Source organism: Alexandromys fortis, unplaced genomic scaffold (genome assembly GCF_014885135.2).
Source record: "Alexandromys fortis isolate MF-2015 unplaced genomic scaffold, M_Fortis_MF-2015_v1.1 scaffold_66, whole genome shotgun sequence".
Taxonomy (NCBI): domain Eukaryota; kingdom Metazoa; phylum Chordata; class Mammalia; order Rodentia; family Cricetidae; genus Alexandromys; species Alexandromys fortis.
In genome coordinates this window covers 2,388,810-2,413,318 of record NW_026067950.1, presented here as the reverse complement: position 1 = coordinate 2,413,318, position 24,509 = coordinate 2,388,810, and the positions used below count along the sequence as shown (strand labels likewise).

The window sequence follows — 24,509 nt, the reverse complement described above, 5'->3', positions numbered from 1 at the left end:
TCTTTCCTGTTTATTTCCCTCATCCACAGCAATGGGGATAACACGACTCTTTCTCTCTGTAGAGGTTAAAGGGAGGCCAACTCGATGCAACTTCGAAGTCTCCACTAATTTAAGGTAGTTTATAAGGTGTCCTAATACAAATGTTCCACTCTTTGAATGTTTAAATTACAGCATCACTCAGTGATCTTGAAGGACTGGGTCTAGGACCTCCCATATCTATAAAACCCAGAGACACCGCGTCCCTTATCTTAGGTGGGCATCTGCATAGAGCCTGGCTTACTCCCCAGTGTAACTCTCGGTTTCTCCCGGCCGCTTCTCACACCTCCTTCGGTACCAGGCTGTACAAACAGCTGCTATGCTGCACCTCTTAGGGAACAGTCACACACAGTCTGCCCATGCTCTTTTCTCCAAATATTTTCAGCTTGATGTCTGAATCCACAGACAGGGAATCTGGGGAAATGGAGACCCAGTTATATCTCTGTCCTGCTAAGAAAGTGTTTAACAGGAAGGGGAAAGGAGACTTTCTCACACTGTGGGAGGTGGCTGGTATCTGAAGACTGAAGTATAGTTAAGCACCCCCCAATAACTAGCAAGGTGCAAACCTCCACGTTTAAAACACAATTTAGAAATAAAAACTTGCCATCTGCTATAGGAAGGAACTTACTGTGGCTAAATACCGACAGCCTTTGACACTGGGAAACCCCTGGTTTACTTTCTCCAGGGACAGACTAACTTCTCATGAGGAATTCCAAGGAACCAGCGGAACAGTTGAAACTGAAGGACGGAGAAATGTCCTCTGCCCCAAAGGCACTTTGAAGGAAGTGTGGACCCTGGAGAGCCCCAAGCCAAACTCTTCGTTTTCATGGAATGCAGTGGGACCAGCAGCCTTGTCACCAGACCCAGGACTACCATCTCCCAGTAGGGTTTAAAATTCAAACATTCAAGTAGATTATTTTTTACTTTAAGAACTTTTCTCTTGATTGAAATGACTCCCTCCAAACACTCTGATGGTCCCCAGCTAGCTAGAAGGTCAGAGTAGGAAACTTCTGAGCTGTGTGGACCACCTGGGGAGAGGGGGGGAACACAACAAGGCAGGCAACAGTTCCTTACCTGGCAACTCCCCCTGTCCTGGCTCTGCCCCAGGAAAGGCTGCAATCCTATCTACTGAGATTAAACTCTGTCCAGACCCCAAGGGGATGAGGGGATCTATCTTACACTACCCACTACCCCCCAATGACCTCTCTCCACCCTCTCCCCCACTCCCCACCCTCTTGCCCCCACACCCGTAAGCTCAGGTTCCAAGGAGGAGAAATCTGAAGCCAACCATTTCATTAAACTCCCCACGGCAGAATCTGAGGAAGGACGCTGGGAAGGGTTCCGAATAGAAGCCAGGAAACCCAAGAGCTCTGGAGGGGAGGTTTGCCTCTCCTCTGTGTAATCCTGGAGAAAGCCTGAACTTTCCACCATCCATAAACTGGCCTTCTAGGACCCTCCAGGTTTCCTCTGCGGGAATTCTGAGTCCCGCCCCTTCCCAACAGCTGAGTGCTGGCAACCAATCTATGAGAAACCCAAAGAGGGGGGAAATTTCAGTAAAAAGAGAAAAGGTGAACACCGCATGTGTTTTGACTTACAATGCCCAAGTTACTTTTCAGAACCAAACAAAAAGCGGGAAGACTCACTATATGGTTCAAAAAAAAAATACGAATTGCCTAAAGTACGGAGTCGGGTTTCATCTTTATTTTCTACTCCTCTCCGCTCCACACACGCTGGTTACTCACTTGACGATGCCATAAACTATTCAAAAAATACTCCTAATTCCTGGGGAGGAAGTATGCATACCCACTGTGCATATAAATGTCACATGTTATAAGATTTTAATTAGAAGCCTGAACAAAGGGCCCACCCTTCCCCCAGGGACCCCGAGAACAATGAACTGGAGAAGAGACCTCAGAGAAGTGGGTGGGCTCTAACCTAAGCCAGCTGCAGGGCTGGTGACGATCCAGGAGCAGAAAGCTGGGAGGTAGCCTCACTCAGACAGAAAAACAGACGCCAAGGACAGACAGAAGAGGGCGTGTGGCTGCTCTCCCAGGAGAAGGGAGATGGGGCACTCGGCAGACAACCTTGGGTGGGGTCGTCTTGGCTCAGCCACTGGTGAGAAACACTGGGTCAGAGAACTGCAGGCTCTTCTTCACTCGGGTCTCAAGTAACCTAGGCTAGCCTCAAACTCACTAGGTAGCCAAGGCTGGCCTTGAAGCTCCCTTCAGTCTGCACCTCCCAAGTGCTGGGATTATAGGCATGTGCTACCACGCCCCCAAAACGTGACCGTCTTTGAGAGCCGCCTCACAATCTGTTGCAGAACATGGCAGATTTATCACTATTTTGGCTTTATTTATTCATAGGATTATCCCTTCGGACCGCTGCAAATTTAGGCATTTATCTGAGAAATCACGGCTCCATTTACACGGAAAAGGACAACTCCTAGCCGGTGAAAGCTAGCTGAGGGGGTGGAGAGACACGAACAGCACAAAGCACCGCCAAATGACGCAGAAGACACTGGGCCCAGCCCACCACCTTCCTCATATGATAAGCCCGAGATGGATATTTTTTTGTTAATTATTAATATGTTCAGTCAGTCCAAAGGAATGCAGCATCCACATCAATGTTTTAAAGTTATCTCCAGTTTCAACTACAGTTTATTATCAGGAGGGCTCCCTACTCCCCTTCCCTCCCTCTCTAGGCCTGACCAGCTGTGCGGTGTATCATGTGTCTGGAGAACTCTGTCACTTTGATGTCTCCTGGAAAGGCCATGTGGCTGGGTTGGTCTGTACATTAAATGTTTTTGGATCCAGGGCAACGTCGAAACCGCAGCAGGAGAGGATTCTGGGAATGGTGCTGCAGCTGGCTGACTGCACACAGAAGCGATGGCGACTCTCCAAGGATCGGCAGAAGCATTTGTTCCAAAGCGCACGAGCTGCTCATGAATGACTCCAGCACCAAGCTACGCTGGAAACTCACATTCACGCAGGGCATTCCCACACCACACACCTCCGAGCGCCTGTCCCAGCCTTCCACGCCCACACATACTCTGCTCACCTCTAACAACGCCATTCGCAGAGAAGCGGCCCCTCCCTCACCCCGCTGTTCAGCTCACCTGTAAGGGCCTGGAGAAAGAATTCCATCTAGTATAGGGAGAAATTTAATTTGGACTCCCAGAAAGGGGCTGGAGAGATGGTTCACAGCCCACACTGCTCTTTGCAGAGGTGGAGAGACCGATTCCTAGCACCCCCTGGCCAGCTGACAAAAGACCGCAACTCTAGCTCCAGGGAAGCCAACACTCTTCTGACCCCCTCTGACAACGGCACACACACGCACACACCCCACGCACACTCCTCCAGGGCTGGAAAGACGGCCCAGTGGTTTCAACCCTCTTCCAGAAGGTTTATATCACGTGGCTCACAATCGTTTACAACTCTTGCTCCTGGGGATCCGAGGCTTCTAACCTCCACTAGCACCAGCACTCACACACACCAACACACTTTGTCAAGAATTTAAAAATAATTCTAGATAAACACCGAAAACTCCAAAATGATAGCCTTCGGAAGAACAACTTACAGCACACAAAGGATGACCCGACAAAGACAGAAGAAAAGTCCATTTCTCGTGATCTTCCTGGGTCTGCTGTCACCTGACAACGACTCTCTTAAGAATATGGGTTCTCTCTCCCCAGCTACTCTGCGACCCCCCACGTTTCCACCTTTGGGGCTCTCTGTCCCTGCAGCAGTGAGGTGATGGTGGCGTCCCCTCGTGGTTTGTTTTGTTTGATGATTCTGGGATCGACTCCGGGGCTTCACACACAGGAGGCCAGCAGATCCACACCCACGCCACACCGCAGCCTGGGCTCCTGGTGCATCTCTGTCCTGCGCCTGTCCCGCCTCCTCCTCCTTCCTATGAGCAGGAGCCCACCCAGCTTCTGTCTCCCACACAGGAGATTAGCTGGTCCTTTCTCTTGGTCCTGACTTCTCGTTCTGTGTGGGCATGAGAGAGTCCAGGCTGCCAGCACCTGGATACGCTAGTGGATGCTGAAATTCACATAACAGGATCTCACGGACTGTGACTTACGCAACGACAATGAACCTGCTTTAAACTCTGGCGTCTTACAAGTACCCACGATGCTTTCTTTTATCTCCTCTCCTTGGTGTTTAGCAGTGTGAAATTGGGGCTTCTGCTGTGTGTGTATAGCCCTAAGCCCCAGACAAAGCCACCGAATTCCTCGCACAGGCTATGAAAATTCATTACGTACATGTTCTCTTCAACCCAGCCAGAGGCCGACCTCCTGAGACGCAGCTAGTCCTTCACAGATCATTCCACAGTGGAAACTCATCACTCACTTCCTTATACTAGAACAGAATGAAAACTCTCACCTCCTAAAGGCCTGTCTAATGTCAATTCAGAAACATTGTATATCAACTTTTCCAGGTAGCTCCAGCCCTAGACATGAACGTCTATCCCACCTTGGTCACATAAAATCACACTGACGGACACCGAATTCCAGGTGACAAATTTTCAAGGAATTTACAAAAAGAACATTTTTAGTAAAAAGTCAAAAAAGAAGTCCTGAGATTGCTTCATTGTGGGGGGAAAACCTATCAAGGGAAAAACAGTGCTGAAAAATATTTTCTTTTCCAAACGGTAGATGGGAAATGAGATCAGGGATTTCCAGGCCTTTGTAAGTCCTGGCGCTCGGCTTCCTCTCCAGGCCACTGGTTCGCAGATAATTATCGGTTGCGTGTGAGTGAAAAGAACCAGGGGGAAAGTAAAAATCAAGATGTTACTGACAGGGAAATGGAGTTACCACATTTCCCTATACAATCCTGAGGCCACGCAAAGGTTGTCCTGAATCTAAACACTTCCTAGAACTGGTGATCCTTCATTATCTCCAGCTGACTCTCAAATTCTCCCGGTCAGGCATGGACAATGCACCATGGGTCTTTCAAGAGGGGGTTCTCCTGAGGTATGACACCTCATTCTGACTCTGCAAGCAGACCCACACCCACGTTTAGCTAGGAATCCTATAACCAAACACTCTTTTTAAAGAATGTGGTGTGCCTAGGTGTGGCGATACACACCCATAAGCATCTCCCTTCCTTTCCCACCACAAGCAAACACTGTGATGTTTTGCTCATCCACGGACAGACATCCTTTTCCTGCAACTCGCGCAGCTGCAGAACATCTTGCACCGTCGTCTTTTGCATCGTGGCTCAGATCTTCAGATACGAACTCGGAAGTGGAGTAAACGCTCTCTCTACTTCCCCATACAAACATCATCCCTGGCTTATACTAGACGCCTCGGTCTAACGTTTATGAAATAGGAACGACACCCATAAATTAGCTCCTGACTGTCTTTTAGGCTCCATGGCAATATAAAATTACACAGGCAGCGGTAACTCAGGCAACCAGTCAGGAGACACTTGAAGGTGAGACGCAGTGGACAGATGAAGATGGGTGCGTATGTCATCTCCACCACCACAAGGTGATTGGGAATCAAAGTCCTGCAGTCTCCACAGAGTCAGTGACTGGCAGGGACAGTACTTTCCACTGTGCAAACCCTGCCATCCTTCAAGCTGAATCATTTTTGTTGATACAAAACATTCTGATGAAAAAAGGTTATCACTCACAGCCTGTTAAAATTTTCCCTCTGAGTTTGCTCGTTGGAAAGTCCAAAGTTATACCAACTACCAACTTGAAAACACTATAAAATTTTAGAACAAAAAGATCCATTAGCCGCCAAAAAGTATACTCCTCTTAAAACCCGATTTAAACGGCTTTAAAAAAAAATTAAAGACAAGGTCTCATTCAGTGGCCCCAGCCAGCCTGAACTTGCCAGGCAGACGAGGCAGACCTTGAACTCACAGACACTTACCGGCATCTCTGCCTCTCCAGTCCTAGGACTAAAGTGCCCAACTTACCTATGTCTTTTTAACTTAAAAAAAATTACCTGACATTCACCAAACTGAATCACTGATCTGATAGGCATTTTCAACATATATCTATTCCCAGTGTTCAAATTATCAGGGATTAGAGGCCCATGCAGACAAAGGGGATGGCAGGCGGGACAGAAACACAGAAGAGTGGTATTGGACTGAGCCCTGCTCGGGCGGACCCACAGCAGAGAGCTGACATTAGGTCAGAAAGAGCAGCAGGCAGTGACAGACTATACAACATACTAAACATTTACATACACAGGACATAAAAGAATCAGGGAGAGGCCACAGTGGACTTAAGTACTTTCAGAGGACATGAGATTTCAACTGGCTTCTAAAGGAACTTGAGAACCTGCGGGCCAGGAGAGCCACAAGTCCCAGACAGACAGACAGCACTGACCCCAAAGGACAGGATGGGAGTCTTAACAAATATGTCCCGTGACACTCCTGTCCCGTGTCCCGTGTCCCTCCTGTCCAGTGTCCCGTGGCACTCCTGTCCCGTGTCCCGTGGCACTCCTGTCCCGTGTCCCGTGACACTCCTGTCGTGTCCCTTGCCTGGAACATCAATTCATTTGCTTTGTAACTATCTGACATGACTCTTGGTTATTTTTTAGATAAATACATTTCTTATTTCTCAGCCTTTCATTTTAACAACCTCATCTTTGGGTAAGTACATCTACCCGATAGCCCTTTTTTCTATACACTCCATTTTTCAGAGGCCACTTGGATGTCCCCAGATCTGAGGAACAGGGCTCAATGTCAGTCTACCACTTGGAAACATGCAAAGGCAGCACCACTGTCTATGCTTATACTTTAGAAATTATATCTGACACGCTTGGCAGACATCTAATACAAGCTCTATAACTTGAACAGTTCATTACTGATGCCCCCTCAGGCACTGTGCCTATGATCTCCCCTGTTTTCTAACCCCATCGTCCCTTTTCTGTATGAGAAAAGATGCTCTGTTATGATCGAATGTTTGCTCGGCCTCTAGACACACAACACGCGAGGCTCCTCGTTACCTAAGAAGACAGAGCCGGGAGGACTATGGCATCGCTAAATCATTAACTCACACTGCAATTAGACAGTTAATACCATCAACGAGACAGATCAGCGAGAACGGATGTGTAAACAGTCTCTCGGATGACAAAGCCCAGTCTGTAGGAGAACAAATCGTGCCCGGAGTCAGCTGTGACCCGTCACCACTGCCAGGACGCGGGCCAAAGCTGATATCCAAACTCCTTCAACTCTGGAACAAGTTTCCTGAAACAGAAACCAGGACTTCTTCATTCATTCTCGGCCAGAACAGGGATGCTGAGGCTCTGTGTCCCTTAGAACAACACAGAAATGGATGAATGGATTTCCTCTGAAGTTTTAATCATTTGCCTCTACAACTGCTGGAGTATCTGGGTTCTTTGTCCCTGAAAGATGAGGATGCTGAAATACTAAAGGAACTGTGTGTTGGGTGTTTTGCTTTCCTTCTTAAGCAATTTTATTTCATGTCTACGAATATAACTTTTCATTCTGGGTTATAAGACAAAACAACAAAATTATTCCTAAATATCAATAAAAAAACACACACTCTACGCCCTAAGAAGCTTCAGATACACCATGGCTTCCCCAAGAATACTACAGAAAAAAAAAAACCTGTCAACAAGGAGTCTAATTTGTAAACGACTGACTGCTTTTCATTTGGTGTCAGTCCCTGGGCAAAGGACACAATTCTAGCTTCGAGGTTTAGTGATGAAGGATGCTTCCAAAGCATGGTCTTTGGGGTCACGCTAGGTTTCCACGCACTAGCAGAGAGTACTTTGGCTCTAGGCCAGAGTCACGTCCAGCTTGCAGGCATCTCTAGCAAGCTAGAATCATGAAAATTCTCACTGCTCGTCCAAACCGAAGTCTTTTCAGTTTGGTGTTGCAGGGGATCGTCAAGGGTTAGAACTAAACAAGTGCTATTAACAGGCGAGCATCTTAAAGAGAAAAAAAAAAAAAAAAGCAAAAACCAGTGTGCACTACAGCTGTAATTCTGGAAAGTGAGATCAGGAAAAAGGAAAAAGAAAGATGTTTAAAAGATGTTCTTTTTCTTTATGTGTCTGTCCGTGAGTAGGCACATGCGTGTGGAGGTGCCCCTGAAGACAAGAAGAGGGTGCCGGATGCCCTGGAGCTGGAGCTACAAACAGCTGTGAGCCATCAAACTTAGGTGCTGGGTGGGGACCGAATTCAAATCCTCTACAAGCGAAACCAGGTATGGGGAATCCCAGCCCTCAGGAGGCAGAAGGAGGAGAATCTGAGTTAAGCCCAGTACGGTCTACAGAGACAAATTGTCCAGAACAGCCAGGACTACACAGAGAGACCTGCCTGGGAAAACAAACAAACAAAACAAAAACAAAACAAGGCCACCACAGCAAAGAGCAGTAAGCACTCCTCATCACGGGGCCTCTTCTCCAGCCCCCGAAGGGGAGGCTTTCCACACCAACTGGTTTAAGTTTTTCCAAGTACGTTAGAATCTACATGTAGTTCATTTTTCACCTCCGTTCACAGAAAACCAGGTTTGGGCAGTAACAACATCACGTAGGATATCTAGCTCAAGGAAACTGAGGGAGAGGACAGGAAACTGTTGGGAAACATCCCGGAGAACAAAATAGGAACAAGAACCTCTGAGCAGACCGCAGTGGCCTCTGGTCACTAGTAACCCTTGCTTCTCAGTAACCTCAACACTTCCTGTCTGTCACCTAGCTAGAGGCTAAAAGACACCAAGCAGCAGCCCAGACGGCAGCCAGAGACAGGAGCTTCCCTCTGAGGAATGGTAGGAACTTCCCTCTGAGAAACGACACCTCCTTCCTGCTGTCCTGCTACCGAGACAGACTTCACAACACTGCTACCACCACACGACCCTTCTCTTTGGGGACGGGCAGTTTAGGGTGTGTCGCAGCAAGGTTCAAGCGTGTCATCCCACAGGATGGGCAACAAGCCTCTTCTGCTCCCCAGAAGGTTCTAGAATACCTGGATTAAGTAAGAGCAAACGAGGCTTGGGGTGTATTCAGTGGTAGATCAGACCTTGCCTAGCATGCACAGGTCCTAGTTCTGTTCGAAAAAATGTGATTTAAAATCTAAAATAATCTTCTAAGACTTAAGAACCACTTGTACCCTCTAAGTCAACCTAGGATACGCAGATACACACAGACACCTATATGTACATTTATATTTATTTATAACGTGAAAAATTAATCTCACTAAAAATATGAAGTCATAATAAGGTACACAATCATATCCATTTTCTCTTTCATTTAACAACACCTTCCTCTTACACTAGGACTGTGATGTGGGAGTGTCATATATCAATCTGTTGATTTCATTGGTTAAGCAATAAAGAAACTCCTTGGCCCTGATAGGTTAAAACATAGGTGGGAGGAGTAAACAGAATAGGATGCTGGGAGGAAGAGGAAGTGAGCTCAGACTAGACAGCTCTGCTCTCTGGAGCAGAGACGCCAGGCTCCACTCTCCCAGGCAGCTCCGACCCAGGATAGACGTAGGCTAGAATCTTCCCGGTAAGCGCACCTTGGGGTGCTTACACACATTATTAGAAATGGGCTAGTCCAGGTGCGAGAATTAGCCTAGAAGAGGCTAGATAGAAATGGGTCAAGCAGTGCTTCAATGAATACAGTTTGTGTGTTGTTATTTCGGGGCATAAGCTAGCAGGCGACCGGGGTGCTGGGGACGCAGCCCCGCCGCTCCTATTTCAACAGGACTGAACACGGGGAGACGTGTACTATCCATCTCACGAAGCTGTCCAGGCTGGCTTTGAACTCACTCTGTGGCTTAGCCAGTCCTTGAATGTGGGATCCCCTACTCTGCTCCCCAGATAGCTAGGAATACAGAGGCCTGCGCCACCAAGGCTGGCTCTAATCCTCGCTTTAAAAGTCGTGAGCTCACCAATCAAACAGTAAGTTGGCTTACGGAAAAATGTGTGCGATCATGTCTATAGCACACCGGCCAACTTCTCTACCGAAACACAGGGCACTGAGAGAGGCGTGGCCACGCACCTGGAAGTCATCGTAAGGGAAGAGGAGCATCTCCCGCAGACAGTCATTCAGGATCTGGGTCTTCTTCTGCACGATCACATTTTCGTAGTCCAGCGGCTCGATCAGCTTTGGCTTTGCCTGGAAGACCAAAGAAAAGTCCCCGTCACTCAGATGCTCTTAGAGACAGATAGACCCTTTCGTTTGCTTATTCGAGATGAGTCTCACACTGCAACTCCAGGCTGGGCCACCCTCAGCGTGTGGGCCCTGGGTGGCTTCTCATGAGCCATCATGGCTTACTTGAGAAAGGGAAAAGACCCTGTACATCCAGACCATAATATCGCCCAACTTTTCGGCAACAACTGCATTGATCTCACTCCCGAAAAGAAAACACAATGAGAAGAAATTTGTTTTCAGAGGGAGAAGAGACACCGCTCACGGCACCCTGTCCAGTCACAGTGGTGCCTCGTCCGTCATGTAAGCATAAGAGGTCTCCATTCTGATGGGACTTCCAGCCACTTCTAAGGCCACCTCTGGCTGACCTGTCCCCTTCCAAACTTCCATAGCCGGCCACTGTACGCTCATCCTGATCCAGGCCTTAAATGTCCCTATGGGACTAATTCCTTGGAACCCTTGGAATACTTCTTGGAACCCTTCTGAGCCACTACCCATTCCTCTGAAATACTATACACTCACAACATGCATATGGCCCGAATCTACAAAAACATGAGCTGGGCCGAAAGCAGGCAAGCAAGAAAAACTGCTCACACCCTCGGGAGTGAACCCCAGGGAACGGCGATGTTGATCCTAGCACGGTCTGGGTTGGAAGGGTAACAAGCCCGTGGGAAATGAAAGATAACAAGCCTTTTCTAGCTACTTCCAACAGTCTTCTCAGTACAACTCTCTCCTCTCACACCGTCACGGCCAGCACATCTGCGGGGCACGTCTATGCTGCAGGCAGAAATACATATTCAAGTAACTATGTACTACAGGGTGTCAACTGCTAAAACAGACATAAGTATACACGTATTACATATCTGTATACTTGTGTGCTATAGAAAGCAACTAAAAATTTATACGTATGTGTGCATATGTGTGTGTATCTATTATGAGAAGCAACTGAATCCAGGGCTAGCAAGATGGCTGAGCATGTAAAGACAGTTGCTGTCATGCCGGATAACCCGAGTTCAAGCCCCTGAACCCATGTGGTAGAAGGAAAGAACCAACTCTTGGAAGCTGTTCTCTGACCTTCACACGTGTGCTGTGGTACAAGCAAGTAAGCACATATGTGAATACACATACGCATGTACAATACAGAGAGACAAGATAAATAAAAACCTGCCATTATCAAAGTACTGCAAAATTATTTTTAAACCATAAATACAAGACCTAAAACACTGGATCTCAATGAACATTATCTATGCTGAACTGACGACTTATATCGGAATTTATGTAAAGACATCGGTAAGTGGGATTTCAATGCAAATTGTGATTGAGGCTCTGAGTGCCCAACCTTTGTCCTTTCTTTCTCAATACATTTCCCAGGCTCCCTTTGGTTAGGTGTGGCTACATGACTGTCTTCTGGCTAACAATCTGTAAGCAGAAGAGATGTGGCCACTGACACCTTGGCCCTGAGAGGTGTCCCCTTTCCACCAGGGCTACCATGATCCAGCAGTGGCCTGCAGGGAGAATGGAGCTCCAGGATGGAGGACATCGGGATGCTGAGGCATCCGCAGAAGGCCACCGGGCACGGGAATTCGCCTTGAGTGAGAACTGCATTGCACTCTGTGTTCAGCCCGAGACTCCGTAGTTGTCCAAGCCAAACAACTTGGCATGGCGTGTGAGCAAAAGCTCATATTCCATGTCAATTACTTGACCCAAGCACACTCAACAAAGATACTTTTATATTTTAAGAAAAAGTTCAGAACCCAAAGAAGTATACAATTAACCATAATTATACAAAATATGTTTTAGGGACGGAGGTTAGAAAATATGCAAAATCAAAACACTGAAGTTATATATCATAAAAGTCTTTTTAGTTTGGACGGCGAAAGTTCAGATAACGCCTACAAGATTTTAAAGTCAAAACATTCTGCAGAAAGTAATTATTTTTAAAATAGAACTGCCACAAGGGAAAAAACATTCTCTAAATGATTTTAAGTCAACTTTTAAAAAACTCATTCTTCTATTTCTGTTTGTTGTGCTGCACACAGCAGCTGGCAAAATGAATGGATGTCATAATTAATAATATGTGCCTTAGAAGCCATTTCCACAAACCTAACAAAACCAGCTACCCCAGATGGCGTCACCTCCACCAGTCCCCAGCTTACAAGGTGTCTAACACACAGCCATGACCCACCCGCCCAGGCTCAAGACACAGCTACCTTCTTTCTGCTCCTTCACAAAAAGGCCATGGAAGACTCCATGGAAGGGGGAAGGGTCCAAGTTACTTTGTGAGTTTTGTTTTGTCTGGGCTTTACATTTTATTTGACCTTGCTCTTACAGCAGCCAGGGGCCTTTCTGGTAAAGACCCAGGAGGGTGCACCCCCTACAAAGAGCCAAGGAAACCCTGCTCCGGCCTCACCTGCCAGGTTCCCTGCTCATTGGCTGCAGCCTGCTGCTGTGGGAGGAAGGTCCCGAAATAATCACATGGAAACTGTATTAATTAAATCACTGTTTAGCTTCTTATTGGCTAACTCTTACATACTAATTTAATCCATTTCTATTAATCTTGGTATCACCATGAAGCTGTGTCTTACAGGATAAAGTTCCTTCCCACTCCGTCAGGGACACGTGGCTTCCCTCTGACTCTGCCCTTATTTCTCCCAGCATTCAGTTTAGTTTTCCCTGCCTATCTAAGTTCTGCCCTATCAACAAGCCAAAGCAGTTTCTTTATTCACAGATGGTGTTCAGAGCACACATTACCCCACATTATGAGTGGGATCCCACATCATGTGGCCTCAACACTTAGTCCCTCCATTCCTTATGCACAACCACACTCTCTCTAAGACTTGATCTTAGCACCTGGTAGTGGGTCAGACTTTCCAAGTTCCCGCTTTCCATGCGAAAACCGCTCCCAGGACCTCCACCACGGTTCTAGGGACAGAAATCAGCACACTTCCTAAGGAGCCAGGAAATAAACACTCTAGGTTTTGTCAGTCTCTTGGGCTGTGTCAAACACACAAGCTCCGCTGTTGGAGTTCAAAGCACCTAGGGACAAACAGGTACAGAATGGATTTCAAATTTTATAAGAAATGGGCAACAGTCATATTTAGCATTTGGTTGACAAAAGCTACTGTTAACGTACCGCTAGGTTAATAATAATAATATTTATTATAATAATTTTATATGCTAGTTTTCCCATATTCACAGATTTATGTGTTTCCTATACATAAACCGACACAGATAATACATTTACAACTATTAAAGGCAGTAATTATTTCTCAACCACTTGCTAAAATCTGAGCTGCTTACACGGTTCGGTTACTAATGGCATGGTCATTTTACCTAGTTAGGACACTGAATACTGTTTCCACCAATCAGGTGACTTGGTCTCCCTAGAAGTCACCTTGGAGGTATTCAGTAACCAGATGCTAAGTTGAAGCAGAAGCATGCTTTTATGTGCCCAAGTGCAACATTCAAGAGGTTCCATTCACATGATGACACTTAACCCACCCAACATCTAGGCTGACCACAAGTTAATGGTCTGGATCATCCAGCAAGACTGGATTACGACTCGGTCCTCCGTCAATCAGAACTCTTTCTTCTCCCACATCCGACTGGACTTTTTCCCCTCTTCGAGACAGGGTTTCTTTGTGTAGCCTTAGCTATTCTAGAACTAACTCTGTAGACCAGGCTGGCTTCGAACTCACAGAGATCCACCTGTCTCCTGAGTGCTGGGATTAAAGGCGTGCACCACCACAGCCTGACAGACCCAACTTTTAATGTAATGTACTCAGGGAGGTTCAGCCACAAGGAATAACTTACTGGAATTTATTTTCAAAATCTAAAGAAGCATTCACTTCATGCCCTGAGAGTTTATACGGTCATCGTCTGGCCAGGTTTAGAACCGCCTCAGAGGGCAGCCTCTGGGGCCGTGTCTGAGAGGGCTTTTCTAGGTTAGCTTAACTGAGGTGGGGAGACCCCTGCTACGTGAAAATGAGACAGTTCTATGGGCTGGGGCTGCAGATTTTGGAGAAAGGATGAAGGAGACGGAGTGGTTCGTCTCCCAGTGTTCCCAACTGCAGGCTCCACGTGAGTGAGCAGATGCCTCGTGTCCCTGACCCCTGCTGTCCACCCTCAGACTGGGAGTCTGACAAGCCCTTCTGGAAGTCGCTTCTGTTGGGCACTTTTCATTTCATTTCAGCAATAAAAAAGTAACTCATACATGTGCCTTATTCGATTGTCAAACTCTGAATGCCTTTCCTTTCAAAACACCTCGTAAGCTCGGTCTCCTACAGAACCTGGCTCTACTGCTGTCCAGGGCCACAAGACCACTCAGGCGATCATGCTGAAGGCCGGGAGAACAGGGTGACGGGAGACGAGGCAGTCATCAGGGACGGCCGCTGGGCAGCTGGATGAACACGTGTCAGAGGCAGAGCCCGGCAGACCACAGGCACGCACTAGATGCGTCTGATTATTATTAAATGCACTTTGATTATTGCTTGCATGGCAGGTCTCCTATTTTTCTCTAAGCGAATGTTTCGTATCTATTCAATTACACCGATCTAGTCACAGATAATTTCCTCCACTGTCTATGAACTCATGAAATAAAACAGCCAACGATGGCAGGGACATGCACCGAGACGAAAAGACAAAGGACCCAACAGAGAGAAAACTATAATAGAGATGACACTGGTACTCGGGGCAAAGGCTAAAGCCGATATAAAGCTCGTATTATCAGCTGAACCGGGCATTGATGCAGTTCACGCCCGGGAGGGGTGTGGGTGGGGACTGAGGTGCTCAGAGAGGCACTCCTAGTAGAGTAATTCCACAATGCAGCAATGGCATCTCTGGGGTATTGTAGGCAGCAGCCACCAGTGCAGAAACATCCCGACGGTGCTCGTGGACAAAGGAGGGTGAGGCTTCCATGTCCTGCCACTCAGCCCTCTCCCGGGCCTCTGAAACCTTCCCACGATGCATGCCCCCTTGGATAAGATGGCCCATGTTCACACACACCAGAATTCCAGATGGAAAGGTAATCAAGCCAGAGAATCTTCCCCGTCCTGGGGAAATGGGATACCTCTGGAAGCCAGCCGATCTAGACAGTGTTCATCCACAATATGGTTCAGTTACGGTCCCACGCGAGGTCTGCAAGCCATGGGAACCAGAGAGAGCCTCAACAACTAACCGAGTGACCCCCCCCCCCATTGCTTGTCCCTCAGCCACAAGAGCTTCCTGGGAACTTTCTAGACTTTTCTGCCTCAGAGGCTGAATATGAACACACGAGACCCTGAATGCCACTTCTTAAAATAGCAGACAGAGGAAGTGGCGAGTCTTGGTGGGCTCTATTTTGAGAAACGAGAAACTCATCATTCCTGCTCATGAAGAATTTAGGACTTCCCTTGATTTCTCTTCCACAGGATGGAAGTGCCAAACAGCCGAGGTGAAGATGCTTTGCGAACTGTAGTCTGTTTCTCAAGACATCCACTGGGGACGGAGCAAGGAGCATGGGCCTCGCCAGGCTTCCTACGCTCTCTGTCCGCTTACATAAGACTCTTGTCTCCAACTCCAACTTCCTGAAGTTGTTGGATTTGAGGAATCCTTGTTTTCCTATGGTTAGGGTGTGCACAGACAACCGACAGCCTCCTTACCTGGTGTGCAAACACTAACACCAAGATGTGTCACTACTTTTCGGAGGCATTTACTGAACCTGTCCACGTGCGCCATGCCAGGTCTTTGGGACACAGGTGAGGAAGATACAAGCCCCAAGAGACAGATGCATCTGTGAACAAGAAGGGCAACGTGGTGGTGACCCAGGACAGACGGGTTTCTGACCTGGTTGCCACGAGGTTACTACATCTCTCCCAAGCTACGCCTTCTCTGTTTGCTTTGCTGCATCTCCAGTACCTAGACCTGCATCTCTCACGGTACGGCATCACCTCACTCACCGCCAGGAAGGAGTGAGGGACCCACGACCTGGTGCTTCCTGAAGGAAGCCGCCGGGACTGAACAGGTCAGGAGAGATTAAGGGCGGACTCCAGTGTGCAAGTTCATAGGTGCAAATGCATTTGCAGCAATCTGAGGTCTACAAAATCATAGGGGAGAGGGATTAAAAAATACAAACCGATGCATCCAAATTGCTGGTCCCCAAACCAACTGCCAAGACCCCAGAAGGAAGCTAAAGAACTCATCTCCGTCAACTTTACAGGAGGTTCTCCTTGGTCATAAAGAGTACACAAAGCAACAAGTTGCTCAAAGCAGTGGCTTGTGGGGGGTGGAGGGGTGAGAGGCGGGGCACCAATGCGCAGAACACCTCAGGTTTACTGGAAATCCACTGTGAGGGAGAAAACAAAAGCTACTATATTCCACGCGAACAGTGAAACTGTGAGCCATGGCTCGAGGAACAAGAGATGACTAACAGTCTCGCCTCGCTCCCTCCGAATGGATGGGTGGCACAGGAGTCAAAGGAGTGGCTCCTAGTGGGGAGCAGTGGCTCCTAGTGGGGTACCCTTGCTGCAATTTATCCGTACAGTTCTCAGTCTCCTCTCTAAAACGCGTGCAAATATTCAGTGGGGGTGGGGGTGGCCAAGGACTAGTTCAAACCCAGGTGCCCGCCTCCAGTCTGCAGCGTGTAGGGCAAAATGAAGCCAGTTGAGCCAGCGGGAAGAGCTCTGAGGAGGCCAAACACAGGAGAAGCATGGGAACTGAGAAACACACACACGTTCCAGTAGGAGAACTGACACACACACACACCTTCCAGCAGGGGAACTGAGACACACACACACACACACACACACACACCTTCCAGCGGGGGAACTGAGACACACACACACACACACACACACACACCTTCCAGCGGGGGAACTGAGAAACACACGCACACCTTCCAGCAGGAGAACTGACACACACACACACACACACACCTTCCAGCAGGGGAACTGAGACACACACACACACACACCTTCCAGCAGGGAAAATGAACTCCCATCCCTGACTAACAGATGTGTAACATTAAGACATGCAGGTGACTGCCAGCATGCTAACACGCCTTCCATTCTTGCAGGGCTAAGGCTGGAGTTTCAGGCTAGCCTGGTCTAACAGTGAGATCTTGTCTCAAAACCAAACCAACAAACCCCTGAGGTCACAACAAACACAACCCAATCCATTATGATTCCATGACTCAGGCTCTTCTCTAGAGTGCTCATTAACATGTGTGAGAAAAGCTGTGGGAAAACATACTAAAAACATTTAATGTGTGTGTGTGTGCGCGCGCACGTGTGTGTGTGTGTGTGTGTGTGTGTGCACGTGCGTATCAGTGCACAGAATGCAGGTGCCCTGGAGCTGTATGTAAGCCACCTGGCATGGGTGCTAGGGATCAAACTCAAGTTCTCTTCAGGAGCAGTATTGCTCTCAGTCACACCCCTCCCAACCAACATCCCCCCCACCCCGGGCTTGAAGTACACATCTGTAAAAAAGGTTAAGAAACTTTCATGATATGGACATGGTGGTGGTTTGAATGAGAATATCCCCTATGGACTCAGAGTTGAACACTTGGTTCCTGTTTGGTGGCATCGTTGGAATAAGTTTAGGAGGTGTGGCCTTGCTGGAGGAAGGATGTCACTGGGAGCAGGCTGTGAGCTTCCAAAAACTCCTGCCACTCCCAGCGGGCCCTCTCTGCTTCCTGCTTACAGTCCAAGACTGCTGCCCCAGCTGCAGCTCCGGCTGCCACGCCCCCACTCTGCCATCATCGACGCTTGTCGGGCTGAAACTTTAAATCCAAACCAACTTTCTTCTGTAAGTTGCTTAGCTGTGGTGTTTCGTCTCGGCAGTAGGGGAGCAACCGATACAGGGTACCGCAAGCTTGTACAAGCATCTGAACGTGAGGGCCATCCACACTACAGGTGGGTTCGGAAGAAGGGGAAGGAAGGGGCCGACAGAGTCCCTGACAGGAGGGTCTGCAGTCCCAGCTCAGGTTCTCCCCCTTTCCCACCCAAATAGTATATTTTTTACCTTAATTATGAATTTAATTAACTGTTAATCTTAATTTCTACCCTGTCAACAACACAGGATGCAAATGGCGGTTTATCTAAACATAAAGTACGCTTTGAACCCGAAAGCACAACCCTGGAGGCCCAGCGTACAGGTGCATCGGACTCCCAGCCATCCACGTAGACGTAACAGTGACACACTTGTGAATCCAGTTTTCTGTCGGAGAAACAAGAGGCCGTCCGATCCCCACTCTAGAGAGGACTCAGATTACAGAAGTGGTCACTGAACGGTGCTTTTATGGATCAAGCGTATCCACGTAACAAAGACTGTCCATCTTAAAACCACGTGACTGCAAACAAAGACAAGGGGCTTTAAATCATGGCTTTCCAAAATTACCAATCTGCTTCTCAAGCAAACAGAACTAAAGACAACTGTATAGTCCACAGCATCAGGAAAATGGGTAAGAGAAATGCTGGACTAGGCAATGATGTCACAGTGATACTAACACCAATGACCTGAAGCCCATGCATCTGCTCCCACTTAGAGGGCTGTGCTGAGAAGGGTCACTGCTGAGGATTTTAACGAAGAGAGGACGACAAGACAGGAATTTAGGGAACTCGCTCCCTGCTCCGTGCCCACGAGTCACACCCAGAGAACACAGAGAGGACTGGGATATGTTCCCTTGCACACGCAGTGACCATTTCCAGCGTTGTCATTCTCTGACAGGCCCCACAGAAGCCAGGGAAAGCCTGAGGAACACCCAGCATGCCCTGCTTCTGCCTCCCTTCTTCTGCAGGTCAGAAGGTATCAATAAGAAATTCTACAGTAAGTCTATACTATACTCTTTCAGAAAACCTGTATTTGTCCTTCTTTAACATCACAGCCTAGAAATTATTAATTCTTCTGAAATAACGGAAGCTACTTTGAAGAAGCAAAGAGATCAAGCAATGACACAAAAAGGCTCTAAAAGCCGGTTTTCATCCGATTTTATAACAACTTACCTTAAGCTATTGGGGCTGAGGGGTGAATGTCCACAGGACATTCTGCTCACAGACAAGTCCCTGAGCGCGTACCGGGAAAGGGCAGCAGAGACCAGCTGCAGCAGAGCAGGTATCGGTGGAGCCAGAATTTAAGTTCCGGTCCCCAAAATACCAAGCACTACTGAAGATGGCGTGTGTGGGTTCATCACAGCGATCTAGAGGCTCTAGGAGCTCGGCTCCCTGAATCAGCAGCTCTGGGGTGGCCCAGCACGGCCTCAGCAATGCTCCAGTCACCACTCGACTGGGCAAGCCCTCTACTGAGCCATCTGCTTCGGAGAATCTCATTGTAGAAACTGTTTTCCAAAAATTCTGAGCTCTACCGTTTACTGACAGACAACATGGTCTTAGGGCAAATTGTGTACTTACTTCTTAACCTCTAAGTATGCTTCTCTGAGGACAGAGACATGACTCAGCAGCTAAAATACAACCTGTACGCACGCACGCACGCACACACACACACACACACACACACACCTAAATGTAATAAAAACTTTAAAAAAAAATCTCTATTTGTAAAATGGGTTTCTATTCTCTTTGCCATTGGGTTATTGTAATATTCAATGTATTATTCAATACACAAGCCCTCCTACAGAGCCAGGGCCCATCCCATGGGTTCCAGGGCTCATGTGTAGCCATGCACAGTTCAGCTTCAGGGAAATCTGACCCCCTCAGCTGGCACCTCTTTTGCCAGGCTACACATCGTATCTCATAGACGTTGAGGAATCAGCTCAGAGGAGTTAGAGGTCTCCCAGCCCCACGCCAGGACTATCCCCACCACACGGTCCGTAAGCATGATGGAAGTAGGCAGCCAATACCTCGTTCCTCTGTTCTGCATTAAGGCGTGTCCTCCACGTGTTCAGAGGTAACATGAGGACAGGGCCTTTCTGCCCAGCTCTGAGCACGGCTGAGCTAACTGTGCCACGTCGGGGAGGTTGACAGTCTCGCTCCACGGAGAAAAAGAGTGCTTGCTTCAACAACACGCACGTCCCGGGTGGAGGATATTAATAATCTTACTCTGAAATACACGCTCGGATGCATGGATACACACGGATGCCACCAGGCAAGGGCACACTTTAGGAGTGAACTCTGCAAGGAACACCTGGGCTTACACTAGCATCATCTGCTTTCTTCCTGCAGATTCACAGTCTGTTACCTCATCCAGTGACTCACCCTCCTCCATGACAAATTCCTATTCTGAGGCTAAATGTGTAAATTTATGGACAAGCAATATTCAGTGGCATTTAATGAGGTGGCTACGAGCTGCATGTGACCGCTGAGCACTTAAAGTGTGGCTATTCCGGGGCCGGAGAGACGGATCAGTCGGTTAAGTGCTTGAGAACCTGAGTTCAATCCCCAGAATCCAGGAGAAAGCAGATGATGGCGGCACCTATAATACCAGCGCTATGAGGATCGAGACAGGCGGGTCCTCGGGGCTCTGCTGGCCAGCCAGTCTAAACTACTGGGAAGATCCAGGCCATTGAGAGTCCCCTAAGAAACAAGGCGGAATGGCACTTAAGGCTGAATCCTGGCCTGCACATTCACCAGCGTACTGATACACACACACATGCAAACACACACATGCTCACACAGACACACACTCACAAATTTACACAATGCACATACACACTCACAAACACACTTACACTCAAAGACACACACACACACCTATTCTGAATTCAGTTGTACTGTAACCAGAGACTAAACATCAAAATCAGTCTGATTAAAGTATAACTACCTTGATATTTTCAAAAGGTTAGTAATTTATTAGAAATTCTTAGTTAAAATGTCAATTACACCTGTGTCAAGCTACTTTACTTTGGCTACCAGAAAGTTTAGAGTGTGCACTAATTACTGTTCTTCAAAAAGTAATTTCTGTTACTTTTAGGATATGACATCAGGAAGAAGAAAGTTACTTTCTGAAACTTCAAAAAAAAAAAAAAAGAAAAGAAAAGAAAAAGAAAACCAAATCGACAGCAGAGATGGAGCAGGCAGATCCACCTGTGAGGCACAACAGGCGTAAGGACACCTGGGGTCCTGGAGAAACCCCTCCTGTCTGTGCTCCTTCTGCCCTTCTCTGCCAAGCACCGACTGGATGGGGATTTGTGAAGCCAGCGCGCAAAGCTCATCTGCAGTGCATGCTAACACCCAACATGGCCACAGTTTCAGCTGTGCTTCCAGGAAGACAGTGGCACTGGTGGCAATTGTGAGCCCCCCATGTAGGTCCTGGGGTTGAGCTTCAGTGCTCTGTGAGATCAGCAAGCACTCAGCCACTGAGCCATCTCTCCAGCTCGAATTTTCAAGTTTATGGGGAGGGCTTTTGACCTTTGTCATCTGCCCTTCCCTTCACAATGGCAGGCTTGAGTGAATACCTTTGTGTCTGTAAGAGGGTGTGTGTGCATGTGCGTGCGTGTGCATGCGTGTGCGTGTGTGCGTGCGTGTACAGGTACAGATCTCAGGAAACCTGACCAGGACTCTGCCATCCTGGCTCTGCACCTTACAGTAATGCAGATCCCGCTGCCAAGCCCCTGGGAGCCTGTTTCCTCATTGAACAGGAACCGCGAGGACTCTGTTTCCCGGGTTGTGAGAGCTCACAAAATCATGCATCTAGCAGTGCCTGGGGTGCTGCAGGGGATTAGCTTTTTAACTATTCCACCAATAGAAAAGTCGGGGAGTATCACCCTGTTGTATAAGACAGTGGCCGATCAATCTGCATGCACTTTATGGCAGGAGAAAGGAAATACCCCAGAGAAGCAGGTCTTCCTTTCTACAAGGCGAGAATCCCAAAGCAGCTTGGCATGAGAGTGGGCGGTGACGGGAGGCACGGAACCTCTCTCTGGGGGACACCATTAGGACAGTCGCTCTGCCCTTCTAGGAACGAGTGCACTCATGAAGTTTCCTTCCTAGATTAGTCAACAAAGCAAGTGTGTAAGAGCGGAAGCCTTGCCTGTGCAAACAGCTCCAGAAATGGTGGGAGCCCCTGCCTACTGGAGAGCCTACAGCTTGGGGGGGGGGGGGGAGATACCCAAAGCATGGCCTTCCTCCAGCGGGATGAGCTTAGTGTTCTCTAAGAGTTCGGAAAGGGTGGGTGATACTAACACTGTGGCTACCACAAGAACACGAGAGCTAATACCCCAGAAGGGCAGGCCTCTGTGTCCCCAGTGTAGATCTTAGGTCTTACACATGTGGCTGAATGAACCAATTGATGAGCAAATGAAACAGAAAAACGGGGGCACAGTAATGAAGTGTCTGCAGCTCTCAGGAAGAAAATGTCCTGATTTGGTGACCTGAAAATGTGTCATCACACAAAGGTGGCGGGAATGTTCCTAACCCTCACACTACTGAAACACAGACAACAAAGAAATGACTCATGAAATAACACCAACAGTGAGCCTTCCTCCTAAGGCAGCCTACACAGATGCAGCTTCTTTGTCGGTGTGAGTACGTGTTACAGGCTATTAAACCCTTGCCCGCAGGCCTGCACTTTAGGGCCTGAGTCTTCCTTCACTCGGTGTCTCCAGTAAAACAAGTCCGGGATAGAAAAGGCCCACGACTCCTCCTCCCTGTCTGTGGGACTGATGCGCTGGTGGGACCACCCGGAGCTGAGTCCTCTCAGGTCCTCTCTCTCCACAAAGGGGCACAAGGGTGGCTACCTCCCTGCTTAGTGAACACCGGTGACTGCAAACATTCCAGTCAGAACTCAAACTCATCTGTCGATGCCTGTAAGTTCCTCAAAAATACGAAAAGACCCAAACAACATCTGTGAAGACCTGAGTCCCTTTGCTGGAGAGTTCAGCTCCTCCCTATCCTGGCATCTTCCAAATGCCCAAACTCTCAAACCAAGACCAGTGTTACAAGCCCTACCTGCCTCACAAAAACACCCAACACGGAAGCTCCACTGATCTAGAACACTGGGAACACCACACCCTTTTCCTCCAGAGGGCTGGAAAGCAACCATTAGAATAAGGTCTTCCCAAGAACCAACCACATCTTAAAGTTTGGAGGGCAGAGCAGAGCTCCCCCCCCCCCCGTGAAAAGACAATATACAGACAGCAAGAATCCTAAGGGCTCTCCCCACACGTCATCCACGGCCACAGAGCCACTATCCGTGGTCTGCACAGGAAGTTGAGTGGACAGGCACACCGGTCTCCTTCACCTTCCGCTACCATGCAGAGACAAGACGGCCCGTAAGCTGAGCCCTTTGGTCTCTGAGGCTTTACCCAGCCAGACACAAGCTGTTCTTGGGTACTGGTGGGTGGCCCCGACTTCTAATCCTGGCACTCGGGAGGCAGAGGCAGGTGGATCTCTGTGTTCAAGGCCAGCCTGGTCTACAAAGCAAGTTTCAGTTCAGCCAGGGATGTGCACAGAGAAACCCTGTCTTGAAAACTCAAACAAGACTAAAACAACGCGCGCACACACACAAAACACACACAAAAAACAAAAAACTGACTTTCCAGCCAGGTGTGGCAGCCTGCGCCTGTAAATTGCAACACTCGTTGGGAAAGGAGACAGAGTGGTCTGGAAGTTAAGAACCTATCCAAAAACAAAACTACCACCACAAACAAACAAACAAACAAACAATCAAAAACACTGCTCAGGGAAACCCTAAACATGGCAGGCCCAAGGAAAAGCAAACACTACTGCCAAGCACAGGGCAAGGTGAAACGTCTAATAGTTTACAGGATAAGCAGAATAGAGGAAAGCACTTTAAAACACACGCGAGCACACGCGCACACACGCATGCACACGCGAGCACACGCGCACACACGCGCGCACACGCACACACACGTGCGCACACGCACGCACACGCACACCAGTACATTCACAAACTAATTACAGCAGAAACGTAAAAGGAATATTACATAACCATTAAAAATAAGGCCTCTGTGTGCAGGGAAGATAGCTGTCCGCTAAGTGCTCGCCAAGCAAGCCTGAGGACCTTAATCTGATCCCCAGAACCACGTACTGAAGGCAGGAGTAGCCGTGTGTTCTTTCAAAGGCAGGGGATGAGACGCAGACAGAAACTGAAGCTCCTTATACCTGAGGGACGAGACATGAGCTCCATTTCTGATAGGCGCACACGCACGCACACACGCACGCACACGCGTGCACACACACATACATGCACGGTTCTTGATGTATTCCGGGAGAAATGTACCTTTATTCATGCACTTTCCAAAGCAGACAGATGTAGAGGAGTTGTGCTTTGACACGCACAGGACAAGCCGGGAAGTACCCGAGCAGATCAGCAACAACGTCAACCTCCGAAGACTGGGACCAGCAGGTAACCATTTCAGGGCTTCGGTGTGGCTGAGGAGCGG

General features: G+C 48.2%; 1 protein-coding gene across 19 annotated transcripts in view; it reads right to left on the bottom strand.

Annotated features, from left to right (window-relative positions):
* The window catches only part of Dock9 (dedicator of cytokinesis 9), a 239,432-nt gene that overhangs the window by 117,096 nt on the left and 97,827 nt on the right, over nt 1-24,509 (bottom strand). For all 19 annotated transcript variants that reach the window (XR_007593292.1, XM_050150339.1, XM_050150346.1 and 16 more), the window contains exon 2: nt 10,025-10,141. Coding sequence is in view for 18 of the 19 variants with exons in the window: in XM_050150339.1 (XP_050006296.1) it covers nt 10,025-10,141 (117 nt within the window). In the remaining variant the exon portion in view is untranslated. The remainder of the gene's footprint in view (nt 1-10,024; nt 10,142-24,509) is intronic.